Source organism: Buceros rhinoceros, unplaced genomic scaffold, assembly GCF_000710305.1.
Source record: "Buceros rhinoceros silvestris isolate BGI_N320 unplaced genomic scaffold, ASM71030v1 scaffold32784, whole genome shotgun sequence".
Lineage (NCBI taxonomy): Eukaryota > Metazoa > Chordata > Aves > Bucerotiformes > Bucerotidae > Buceros > Buceros rhinoceros.
This window is the reverse complement of record NW_010408154.1, coordinates 30,706-43,765: the sequence shown is the minus strand read 5'-3', so window position 1 is coordinate 43,765 and position 13,060 is coordinate 30,706. Positions and strand designations below refer to the sequence as shown.

General features: G+C 46.2%; 1 protein-coding gene across 1 annotated transcript in view; it reads left to right on the top strand.

Moving 5' to 3' along the window:
* The first annotated feature begins 627 nt into the window (after nucleotides 1-627).
* MAPK8IP3 (mitogen-activated protein kinase 8 interacting protein 3) overlaps nucleotides 628-13,060 on the top strand; it is a 36,837-nt gene continuing 24,404 nt past the window's right edge. Inside the window, exons 1-3 of the mRNA XM_010134783.1 lie at nucleotides 628-859; nucleotides 4,109-4,211; nucleotides 6,803-6,921. Coding sequence (XP_010133085.1) covers nucleotides 628-859; nucleotides 4,109-4,211; nucleotides 6,803-6,921 — 454 coding nt within the window. The remainder of the gene's footprint in view (nucleotides 860-4,108; nucleotides 4,212-6,802; nucleotides 6,922-13,060) is intronic.

Below are 13,060 nucleotides of genomic sequence, written 5' to 3'. Positions count from 1 at the left end.
TGTGGGGACATAGGTGTCCTGTGCTAGCGAAGTCAGACCATCCCATCTTGTTATCCACTTTGCTTCTGCAGTTTAGTGTCAAAACCACTTTGCTGTTCTTTCATCCAGGTCGTATTGATGGCTTACATCATCTGAGACCTCTAAGAGGCTACTTCAGACCCTTCCCAAGCAATATCCATGTTGCCTTCCAGTCTTGGGAAGTGCTGGTCTGGCTTACCCCAAGTGCCAAAGCCCTTCAGCTCCCACTGTAGTCAGGGTGAGCTGCAGGTGCTTTTCACTTATGGTAAGGCCACCTTTCCTGAGGTGCACGATGCAGAGAAACACAGACTGATGTGGCTTGTGAAGAACACTGTTTAGTAGTAAAGGATGAAGGACATCAGTCCTTTCACAGGTGGGATTCGCTTGCTGAGTTCAGCACGAGAACTCACTGCTTCGTTGTGGTTGCAGTGCCTAGTGTCACCAGCAAGCACTGGACATGTAGCTGGTGCAGCAAGCGAGACTCATTCTCCATAATGCTTTAAGGCAGCCGTACACCAGCAAATGGGAGATTAACTGAAATGTATAGCTCTGCTTTTCCCTTTTTGTTCTTCCCCCACTCTGAAATTGTCGTAGTGCCCCCAGGATGAAATGTCCGAATCCGGGCAGTCCTCAGCAGCTGCCACACCAAGCACCACTGGAACCAAGTCCAACACTCCCACGTCATCTGTGCCCTCTGCTGCTGTCACACCCTTGAATGAGAGCATCCAGCCCATCAGCGAATACAATGGCACGACTAAGAACAATAAGAGGGCACGAGAAAAGCGGAACAGCCGGAACATGGAAGTCCAGGTCACGCAGGAAATGAGGAATGTCAGCATAGGTAAGGAAGCTGGAGCTCGGGTACTTGGTCATTAAAGTAGTTGACTTCCCAGTGCTTGTGTCCCTCTGTTACAGGGAGAGGCTGGGAGACTGAGGGGTAGCCGGCTTCAGAAGTAGTGTTTGAGGTAGCCTTACGTAGGTCCATGAGCGAGACAGGGCTAATTAGCAGTTTTCTGGGCAGCAAGTGTTTAAAACATCAGTAATATGAGTAGTTTCACAAATACACAGAGAGGGAGCAGGTTACTGAGTTCAGTCCCCTGCAGTTACATTCATCCATGTCGTAGAACCTCTTTCATGAGCAGACAAGTCCCATCTTAGTCTAACTGAGCTTTTGGAAAGCTGTTTCTGGACCTCATCAATGTGATAGTTAAAAGCTTCCATTTAGTTTTCTCTGAATTTATTTGTAAGTATTCTATGTCCAGTTCTTCATATGCCCAATTTGTCAGGTTAAATAATTATTTTCTCTTCTATGTGTTTATCCCACACCCTGATGTGTTTAAGAATAGCAATTATATTCAGCTGTTTTTCTCAGCTAAATAAACTGTTTTCCATCTCCAGGACTCCCGTTCTTGGCAGGCCCCGGCCGCCCCGTGCCCGGGTCTGTGATGTCCGAAGGTAGAGCAGTGACTCTTCCACGGGCACCCCCTTGCCGTGGGGAAGGAGCTTGCGTGCCCTTGTGAGGTTGAGAGCTGTGCTGGTGGTGGCATGTGCCTCCGGTGGGGTCTCCCAGGCCAGACAGGTCTCAGCTGAAGGGTCAGACACAGTGTGTCCACGGGCAGGATGGGCTCACTAGCCTTCGGGCACCGTCCTAGGAGAAGGACAGCTCTGACTGCAAACCTGGGCAGATGAAGCTCGTTTAGCCCTGTAAGGCTCCATCTAAGAGAAGGACACTCTAACCAAACCTACGACCCGAGGACTTCGCTGTCACCGTCCAAGCTCGCTAGGCCCTGGCAGATGAACCTCAGGTGTAAAGGGTGGAGCCAGTTCCGCGCACGCTGCGCCTCACCTAAAAAACCCACCGCGCAGCCCCGAAGGGTGCACTCGTCACCTGCAGTGAGCGTGGGAAAAGCCCTTCCCAGATCTTCGTTCGCGAAGCCAAGCCATGATGGTGATGATGAAACTGTTTTCTTTTAGTCTATTTCTCACATCCCCAAATCTTTGGAAGTTACAGGGTTTTTTTGTCTCCATTTCCCGACTCCTTCAGTATTTTGGATTAATGATTTCTTGTCAGGAAAGCCATCACCTAAGCCTTTAGCACCAGGCTGTTTGGGTAAAGCAAATGGTGTCATAACATGATAAACCCCCTTTCTGTGCTTTCTGATACTGCTGTGCCAACGTAGTGCCTGAGCAGCGTCCAGCCTGCGGTGTGTTTAGACTCGCAGCAAGCCTTCAGAGATGAGAAGAGGTCTGGTTTACAGGTCGTGAACTTAGGAAAAGATGGTAAAACTAGCTGAAGGACAGTCTATGCAGGAGCACAGGAGTGAGCATAGGTCTGCGAGGTTGGTGTCTGAACCAGATGCTAAAAGATTATAATCTTTTTTTCTGAGTAATAAAGAGTAAATTCCTTGGCTGACATTCGCTGCTGGTTCCTAACAAAGGAAGGCTAGAAACCGATACGTAACCCCTTCTGCTGTAGCATTTGAATGAAAGTTAGTGTGACTGAGTCGCATTCTGTGTTTCTGTTAGCAGCTGAGAAGGTCCCAGAGTCACACGTGTCAACCTGCCAGAAACTGATGTAGTTCTTCACAAAAGCTGCATAGGCAGCTGTTAAATGGTGATTGGTTCGGTGATCCTGGCCAAGGCAAGTCAGTGTAATTGCTGGGGTCAGGCTGAGCACGGATGCAGGAGTTTGAATGCCCTGTAAACACTTTCCCTTATCTTTACAGTTGCTGCTTTAGAAGCTCATTTACCCTCAATAGGTTTCTTGAGTCCAGGTCTGCTCTCTTCTGTGTGTGTCCAGCTCAGAAGTGATCATGCACATGAAAGTTTCTCTTTTCCTGGTGGAAGTGTGATGTTGTGAATTCTGCTCAAGGCAGACAGTTGGATCTTTCCTATGTGCTCTGCATATTCAGCCTTTCAGCTGTTCCACACAAGAAATGCGAAGTCAGATCTCGGTGCTGAGGAGAAACACAGATACTTGGATTTTAATTACGTATTTTATGCATCTATGATTAAAATATCTGTCAGTGATGCACATGTCTTAGAGCTGAACTACTGAAAAATAAAAAACCAAACCCCGAAAGTGTTTGCAGAAAAGCTTCCCAGCTTGCAAAAATAAAGAAAAGGAAGCCTCTGCTGCTGTGAGCTTGAAACCATAGGCGTATGGGGGCCCACTTTGGCAACAGATACACATCACGCTTTGTCTTCAGATATGGCACTTGTTGTCAACTGGTGCCAGTGCCAGCCTAGAAGAATAAAATCAACACTCAAGTTGTCATGGGCTTCGGATATTGGGCTACTGAGGCTGTTTGGAAAGGTCAGAAATTTCATATCTAACATTGTCGAGGGACTAACAGAGTTTACAAGTCAAGGCTTTAATCCTTCAAGAATTTTTTGTGCGAACAGACAGATACTGCTTGTTTAGGATGGGTGCAAGTCTGAGCTTTCTGAACAATTTGGTATGCAATAAACGTACTTGGCAAGAGGAGGAAATTCCTCATTCTTTAAATACTGGCATCAGGCTGTAGATAATACAGAAACCAGAGCAGATTTCATGTGTCAGTTTTTAAGTGAAATTTCACTGCAATGGATATCAAAACCAGTTGTAGACTTGAGAATTTGTATTGAAAAAATATTTCTTTTAAAACTAAATAGTGCCAATTCATAAGTACGGTAATCTCTGTGAAGCTATACAGAAAATCACTGTTCTCTTTGATCTCAGCTAAAGCTGCATGGTGATTGAAGAGTTTTTACTGACAGGTGAAAGGTTTATTTGGGATTTATTTTAACGGATGAAATATTTCTGGTTATCACATTTTAACGAGGATTCGGGCCAATGACCTTGGTGACACTCTGGTGTGGGAGCAGGGATGCTTGTAGTCTTCCTGCTCTGGGAATGTGAAGGCACCTTCCCAGCACTGGTGCGTTTGTGACTCTCGACGATCAACCACTTTCTGTTCCTATTCTAAGACTTCAAACATGACACCATGAAGGTTTGAAACCTCAATATTCAAAACTGCAGAGGTCCCTTGAAGGAAGACTGTACTGCGAAGGTTCTGATCCTATAGATCATATGTGTTGTCTCACCTAGGAATGGGCAGCAGTGATGAGTGGTCTGATGTTCAGGACATCATAGACTCTACTCCGGAGCTGGATATGTGTCAAGACCCACGCCTGGAACGTACTGGTAACAGGTATTGATTGGGACTTCTCACTGTGTGCTCTTTCACTTGGTTTTATGAGTGAGGAACAGATGCTGTGGCTCACCCTGGGCTCCAGATGCAGCTGTCTGAGAAAGTCCCTATATTCTGCCTAGTGCGAATAAGGAGGGGTCCTGACCTTCTCTGAGTCTCCAGAGAAGGCAAATGTCTGCTGGTAACATGCAGAAGGGTCTGTCCAGCTGACCCAGGACAGGGATGGTTTGCCTTGCTGGATCAGGGAGGATGGAGAGATGGAGCAACAAAAGGTTTAAGACAGGCAAAGAGGATGTGGGCTTAAGCTGTCCAGAAGAAAGAAGAGATGCACTTGTCTAATAAGAGATCAGTTCCAAATTCACTTTTAAAACCTCAAACTTTTTTTCAGTCTTAATTTTTTCAGGTCTTTCACGAGGGAGTGATCCCTGTCCCACAGACGCTGAGTAGAGAGGGCAGTAATTAATAGTACTGGTAACAAGCTCCATCAACAGCCCCAGGCAAGGCAAGGGGATGAGTTAGGTCCCGGTGCGATTCTTGAGCAGCTGGACGCAGGGCTGAAGACAGGAACACCTGCAGTGTAGCTTAAGGAAGGACTGAAGGCACAGGCCTGAGGTTAAAGGGAGCCTTTTGGACCGGTGGGTGGGTGTGGGTCCCAGGTGAGGCAGATCAGAGCAATTTTGACCCATCAATGCACTCAGGACCCAGATGGAGTTCTCTGAATTAGCAGGCTTTTCCTGAACTGCTCCGCTGCTCTGGTTCCTCTCCATCACCTGCTTTGTGCTAAATCGGAGGTTTCCTAAAGGCTCTCCGTTTCTGTGAGGCAGGTGCTAGTCTAGAATTCTTAGTCTGAGCACCTTGATTCATTTTGACTAGGGCTGGGTGCCTAATTTTATGGAATTCATTACTTTTTACCCTTGTCCAGTGGGTAGTTTGGCACAACACCAGCAAAAATAACTCCCCTAGCTCTTACAGGTGTGCAGAGGGTAGTACCCTGACGAAGCTGGGGCAAGCTTTTCTCACAGTCCAAATCTGGACTGGATTTGCCCTCTTGAGCACCCTCATCGAGAAGGGAATGAGCAGCAATAACAGATGCCTTTCTCAGCTGTTAAACCACACACAGTTGAGCTCCCCTCAGAGTATGCAGGTGCACAGACAATTTTTAGGGTCAGGTGCAGGAAGAATCTGGGTAGCTGGAACAGCTCTGTGCGGGGAAGACAAAACTGACTGATGAGACTGGGTTAAAAATTGGTCAAACGCAGGGAAAAGAAGGGAGCAGAGAGGATTGCTGTGCTGGGAGCTCTTCAGGCAGTGATCTCTGATCCGGGTAGAGAGACTGAAAGCTACAGGAGGCACGAGCTGACTTGAGCTGCTGGGTGCTCGCTGCTTTAAAAGCAGAATGCTTTTGAGATACATATACATATATACACGCACACAGAGCTTCTGAACGTTGAGTGCTGAAGAGGTGGGTTCGAGCTGAATTAGGTCTTCAGGTCAGATGCTGAGTGCTGGTTGCTTTTTGTCACTTGTGCTGTCCATTAGGCTGCACGAACTGATTCGATCTGGTACAGTCACGGCACCCATTTGGAGCTCCTCAGTGCTGCGCTCTCAGATGTCTGGGTAGCTGTAATTTTTCTGTAATTGAAAAAAAGATTTTTTTTCCCCTTTTCTCCGCAATATGCGGTAACTCTGCGATACCAGAGGCAGCTACTGCACTCCATTTATAACCTGCAAGCTTTATCACCGAGACTTAATTTATCTGAGAATGAAGCCATGAAACTTGAGATAATCTCCAGTGGTACTGATCTTCCTGTTAGGCTGCTGCAAAAATTGCACGGCCTCACTTTGTGCTGGCTGATTCTCCTCATACAAGGAGGGACACTTGTAAGTATTTATCCCCACATTAAGACCATTTTTTAGAGTAGTCAATGGCAAGCCCAGAGGTTGCCTCACCTCTGTTTGAGCCGTGAGGCTGTCAAGAAATGCAGCAAGGTTCTTGATGGTGCCAGAGTCTCTAAGTGGTGGAAATGTGCTCCCGTGTGAGATGATTAGAAAGCACTAACTTTAATTTACCTCTGATGAAACACATTTTGCTGACATGTGGAGAAGCATTTCAACACGCGGAGCCATCCAAAGGAAAAACCAACCCTTCAGGCTGATTTCACATACTGGTTCTTGAAGGGAAAACGACCCTTGGTGTTTTCAACATTTGAGTCCTAAGCTGATCTCCCTGCTGTCTGAGGTTGCCATCTGAGCCGGTGGGAATCCTGACAGAGTCTGAGGAGTCCGAGCTGAGAGCTTCTGTGAGTTGAAAGGATTCTGTCAGATATTGAATAGTCATTGACTGTTTCGATTTCAAAGGAAGATGGGTGAGCTTTGAGCTTGTGCATGAAAGGCAGTTGTCCTTGATATGGGGAATAAAACGTGCTTTTTCTTTACTCGGTAAGATCCCTGAATCAGCCCATAGTGAACAGGGGTTTGGTTGCAATGGTCTGGGATGCTCAGTATTTCAAAGAGAAATATTTTAGCTTAAATGTTGCCAAGTAACAAGTGTTCTTGTTTTGTTTGTTTTTTTTGTTTTCTTCTACCAACAGCCCAACACAGGGTATTGTGAACAAAGCATTTGGCATCAACACAGACTCTCTGTATCATGAACTGTCCACAGCAGGGTCCGAGGTTATCGGAGATGTTGATGAAGGAGCAGATCTGCTAGGTAAAAGCTTGCTTAGAACCATTCTGTTTTCTGTGGTACAATGACAACTATATTAGCCTTCTAGAAGCACTTAAATTATCTTTTTTTTTTCCCCTCAGATTTTACATATTTAGTTTGTAAAAAAATGGCATGAAAATGGAGACATTATGTGACTGAAATACATACCTGCAGTACAGTACTGCTTACTCAGAAACCGAACTGTTGGATAACTTTGATTTGGGCTTGCTTTATGTGCAGAAGTTACATTTCTATATGCAGAGTCAAAGACAAAATTGGCTCCCTCTGCTTCCTCCCCTAAATGGCTCCCCACGCCTGTAATTCTACACACTAGCAGTTTTGCTTAGAATAAAGAGCTTGACACCCGCAAGAAGGTAACTCCTTTAGTTAAGTTTTGGGAGTTTAAATTATATGGAAATATTATGGTCTGTATTTCAGTTTTTACCCTTTTATAGTCAGTCTGAGAGATGTAGTGATTCCCTTTTTAGGCTGATTTTGAAGGAGCTGCAGTTGGGTCGTGTTCTGTATTCCTGACAAGGACTTGGCAGCAGTCAGAGAAGCAGCTCTGCCTCAGGTAGCAGTCTGAGCCCCTGCCATCCTTTTGGTGTTGCATACTCAGACAACATGGGCAGCTGACATGTTTTGTTACGGTGTAGATGACTTTCCATTTTACTGCTTTATTTAAGGAGCTGTAGGAGACACGAGGACTCCAACAATATGCCTTTTATCTGTTTAGCAGCAAGAGACCTGATCTGAAAGTGTACCTTTCCTTTCTGGTGCTCACTGATGTAAGAGCTGCTTCTGAATAATCTTGTAAGTTTGGTTCTGTGTGTATGTCCAGAACAGGACGAGCTGAATCACATCACAGATGTGCAGCAGCTCACCTTTGCTGAAATTAAATGAGGGAAGATTATCAGCTTTGACTATGGGTGTTGTACCCAGACCCTCTAAAAGGGTGTGTTTCTGCAGAGGATAGATTTTACCCTGCTCACCAGAGCCTTAGTCATGAAGACGTGGACTGAAGACTGGAAAGGAGGTTAATACAATGCTTCTTGCTTTATCTAAGACAAAAAAAGCTGTGAAGTTGTCGCAAGCAGGAGTTTGACTGGAGTGTAAGGACAAGATCCAGACTACCATCAGAACGCTTGCAGTACTTTTTTGATACGGATGGGGTTTGGGTTTCTTAGAAGCATAGTGCCAGCCCTGCAACATGCAGGAGTGCATGTGTGTGTGAACCAATGACCATGGCCTGAAGCGGTAAAACATTTATTGTTTTGCCTCCAACTCAAGATTGCTGGAAGACAAAAATCTACAGCAGGTTGAGGATGAACACACAGGCTTTCTCTGCCTGCAATTGGAGCCAGCGTGTGCAGAGACTTACAGAATGAAGAATTTAGAAGGAAAAGCAAGATTCCCAGGTTTGAGAATCACCTGGACGTTAGCAGTCACTGTGGAAGGGCTTCACTGCTTAAAGTGAAGATGACAGTAGAAGTGACATGTGATGGTTAAAGCTTCATCTACCTGCTGTGGAATGGATTTTGGCTAGCCAGCCCCCGCCCTGGGTTATTGGGATCTCTGTTCCTAAGAGAATCAAAGCATTAAAACCACTGACAGTCTTGCCATTGCCCATCTGTTTTTACCTTGGTCCTGAGGTGCTTCCTCATCTAGGAGAGTGTATGGTCGATTATATGCTGCTCTTCCACTAATCACGGGGCCAACTGCTGCTTTCCTTCTCTCCCCAAAATAGCTGGGGCATCAAGGATTGTGAGCTTTGAAGAATTACTATTCAAGAAAAGGATTTGCTTGGTGTATGAACCATCTGGTACAACCTGTTCCCCACTTCTGGAAGCCAGCCTGCTTCCCTGTCCGATTACCCTGTGTTCTGACCCAGCCATCAGTGAGAAGTGCAGACTTGTTCTCAGAGGGCCAGAGATTTTAGTTGCCCAAGCCTTCAAACCACAGATTCAGCTGAAGTCAAAGGTGCTTCACCTCCTGCAGTAATAAGGCTGCCCAAAGACCAGCGATTGATTCTGGGTTGTGAGACATCTCTCGTTTGGCAGTTACCGCTTGTCCTACAAACATGCAGAGGCTTTGCTGGAGAATGCCCGTGTCAGCCTGGCCTGTGAAGACCATGCAGCGCAGCTTACGAAGAGCACGTTCCTGTGCGGAGACACCTTTCTGGTTTGAGCAGAGCAGCAAAACTCCTGCAGGTGATTGCACGGCAGGCTCGCAGAACAAGAAGGCTTCTCCTGGTTCCTTTTCAAACCTGGGAGATGGGCTGTGATGAAATCAGGTAGTTCTGTGCGTTGTCTGTGAGAAGTGTTAATCTAATTAAAGCTTTTATTGAGTTCTGGCTACAGACTCTGCCCGTGTAAAAGTGTTCTTTAAAACGTTCACATGTTGCCAGGATTGTACAAAGGGAGGAGACAGAGAGAGATCTTAGAGGTCATGTCTGACCAAGAAATGAGGTATTTTGGGTTGGTGGGGGTTTTTTTGTTGGTTTTTTTTTTTTTTTTTTGGCTTTGTGCAGTAGAAAACACTAAGAAAGTCTGGTAAAGGTGGAAGCAAAAGGCTAGGTCATACTACTGAAAAATCTGTCGACGTTGTTCAAAGTTTTGCCTTTCTTGTTGGATAAATTGTTCTCTTTTCCTGCTGTACCTTTGAGTCTGAAGCACCGCAGAGAAAATTGTGCTTTATGGGTGTGATGTCAGAGAGAAGATCCACAAGCCAAAAGAGTTCTCTCTCTTTCTGGGTCATATTTGAGGCTCACTTCTCTCTGCAAATCAGAGGAATTAATGAAGTTTACCCCACCTAAGTGCAATTTGAATACATCCTCTAGTCTCTCTCCAAATATGGCAATCAATTCAAAGAATATTCTCTCCTTTTGGACTCCGTTTCTTAAGGAAAGAGAAATCTCATTCAAGACGACTTTAAAATAGAAGGATGTTACAGAAATTACCCTGGAGCAGTAGCTGGCAGGCAAGTCTGTGTCTTGAATGGAAAACCTCACTCGGTTCTTCTGGATCTCTGCAACGCGGCCAGCGCCTCTCAGTACGAAATTGGTACTCTGCAATTTTTGAATGTAAACCATGTGGGTTTCCCCCCTGCGTCTAATACTGTGGTACATACATGAACTGGTATAGGAAGTATTCTGGAGAAAAATGTGGCATTAGAACAATTATTTTTGAGTGGTAACTGTAGACCAAGTCCCCTCTTTTCTCACTTCAGCCTTAGGAACACTGGGTTTCCTGTGCATTCACTTGTAATTGCAGGTTCTTACCTCCCTGTTCTGGGCAGGCTCCCCCTTTCCCATCTCCCCCTTCCTGCTCTTCCCCATCCCAGGAATTTCTGGATGCGAAGGAGCACTGGCGGTTTGGTTGTGCGCTATGGTTGTGGACCATGGTTGTGCACCTTCCTTTCAGTTTTAGGATGCCCTGCTGCGTTTGCTTTGGAGGTGAAAATCTTCCTTCAAATAACAGGGGTTCTGTGGGGAAGACAGAAAATCAGCCGTACTAGCTGAAAGTTTATGTATAGTTTTTTGTACAGAGGTTGAAATGGGTTTATCAAATTAGGTCCCAGCACTGCCTTGTAAAGAAGAAAAAAAAGAAAGTTTTAAAATGCAACTACTTGTGTTTTGCAAGCTGAAGTGTCATAGAAGAGCACATTTGTTACCAGAGGGTCTATCTGCTAAAATCACAAGGGGAGGGGAGATGAGAAGGGAGAGGGAACTGGCTGTTCTCCACTTAGTGGTATATGACTAAATGAAGAGAAAATAAAGGTTTATCCGGTCCAGGAAGATGTAATTGCCTGAAATTCATGTCCAAAAAACTGGGAGTAGCTGAAGGCATGTGGTTGCAGCTGTACCACAGGTTACCTTCCCTTGAGTTTTTTTATGTCCTGTTTGTAGAGTCATGCCATCTACAGTCATGGCAAGTCCTGTCCTTACTATTTCATGCCTTTTGACATTGAAATGGCTGAATCATTGTTAATTTTTTTTTAACAAAATTTTTATTTTGTTGGTTTCAGTCACTGATTGATCCTTTTTTCACTTCCTTTTTTCCCTTGTCTCTCTGTGCTTCGCTGGACATGGCCCGTAGGGGAGTTCTCAGGTGTGTATCTCCTCGGCTCAGTTTCCTTTCTTGTCTCTTTTTTCCTTGTGGAGGTCGAATGACATGGTATACACGTGTGATACTCCCCTGCTCTTGTCCAAACACGGTTGGCTTTGCAGACTTCTCCCACCTTTGCCTTGCTTGGTTGCCTTGCACCAGTGGGTCCCTGGGCAGCAGGATGTCTCCACTCTGTGCTCGCACGCCTGCTGCCTTTCAGCGAGCTTTTCTTGTGTGGCTTTGTGCAGGTTTGCTCCACTGTGGTACACTGGCCTGCCGCTCCCGGTCTTGGGGCTCAAAGTGCTGGTTTTCTGTCAGGACGGGTGCTGTGCTTGGAGCAGAGCTCGGGTGGGCTCGGGTCTGAGTCCGCTTCCCCCTGTCCTCCCAGCGAACCAGGCTGTGAGGAGTTCCTCCATGTGCACGATGGCCTCTCGGGGTTACTTGGTGCACATCAGCCCTTTTCTGGAATAGCCGTAGTGACATGGAAGACTCTTGATGGGTTGCAGTGGCAAAGCCTCTGCCTTTTGTGGAAGCTTTGCCTTTCCAGCTTAAGGCCACGCTTTTGTCAGGTTTGCCCCTTTCCATAAAATGCACTTGGGCTCTGGTGCGATTTCAGATGAGCTCGAGGGGCTCTCACCTGATCTCGGTGCAAACTAGATGACCTTTTCCCTGTAGACAGGTGACTTGCGCAGACACGGTAGTGTTGTGCTGCGTGCCCTGAGTTCTGTCAAGCTTGCTTTGCCCAGCACCTCTTGGTGCTGGCTCTGTGAGGTTACCAAAGAAAGGGATGGTGTCATCATCTTTTCTTCTAGGTCAAGCTGGTTTTTTACATAAGCTGCTCTTTTGCGGTCCTTTCTCAGAAAACCTCCCACTGGAGCTGCAGTTTGTCGCAGTGCAGAGGTAGATTTGGGCTGGCACAAAAAGGCCAGATGCGACCTTTGATATCCAGCCCCTCTTTTGTTTCTGCTCCTGCCCCTGCCCTTCCGTCACCCTGCTCGTGATGTCTGTTGAACTGCCTTTGTGGTGGGGATGGGAAACCCAAAGACGTGTAGTCAGGCACCTGGTGAAGATGGAAGGCATAGATGAGCTCATCCTGAGCTTGTCCTGAGACCTCTGTGGTAAACCCCTGGCAGGCTGGGCTGCAGCAGGACGAGGTGTAGATGAGTTACGACTGAACACCGCGTACCCTGGCACCACACACAGACGTTCACACACTGATGAGCTGCTCTTTGCTATTTACAGACTGGTACTTAATGGCTGCTTTTTTTCTCTTCCTTTCTTCCCCTTTGTCCCCATTCCTTTCTGTTCCCTTTCTCGTATGGGATGGCTCTCATAGTACGGGATGATTTCTTTGGTAAGGCGAAGGCCTTTTTTCTTTTCTTTTTTTTCTTTCCTTTTTTTTTTTCTAATGGGCATTTTTTTCTAAATTTCTTCCATTCACTCAACATCTGTCCATATGTCTTGCATTACCTTGGTTTGGTTTTTTGTGGTGGTGGTATCACCTCTCCAAGAAGCAGGATGCAGCTGGTTAGTAGTGGTGGTTTGGGGATTCTCCTCTGTTTCTTGTAGTTGATTATCCACTTTGATGCTTCACACTATTTGCCTGACTCTGAGCGCTAGACAGTGTAGGATGGGCTCCGTTAGACATGACTCTGTCCAGATCTCTCTTCCCTGTGGCTCCATGCGCCATAAGGGTGAAGAGATCTTTTAGTCACTCCGCAATGGGCTTTTTTCCCCGTTACAGCCTACCTAAGGTTACCTCACAGTGTCCGTTCTGCTTCGCTGGGAGGCTTCATCCATTCCTGTTGTCAGACGAGCCTTTTAAACTCCTTGCTGGTTACAGCATTGGGCTGACACTTGTGTCACGCACAAATAAGCTAGAAGCTGTGGTGAGGAGACTGATAGTGGGGATGCTGTATGGCTTTTAGTTGCAGCATGATAGCTCATCCTTCTCACCAGAGTTCCTTGCTCACCTCAAAACCGCTGCAGAGAGGGATAGGTGATAGTTGTCCAAAACAGCTGGGGATGAACTCTTT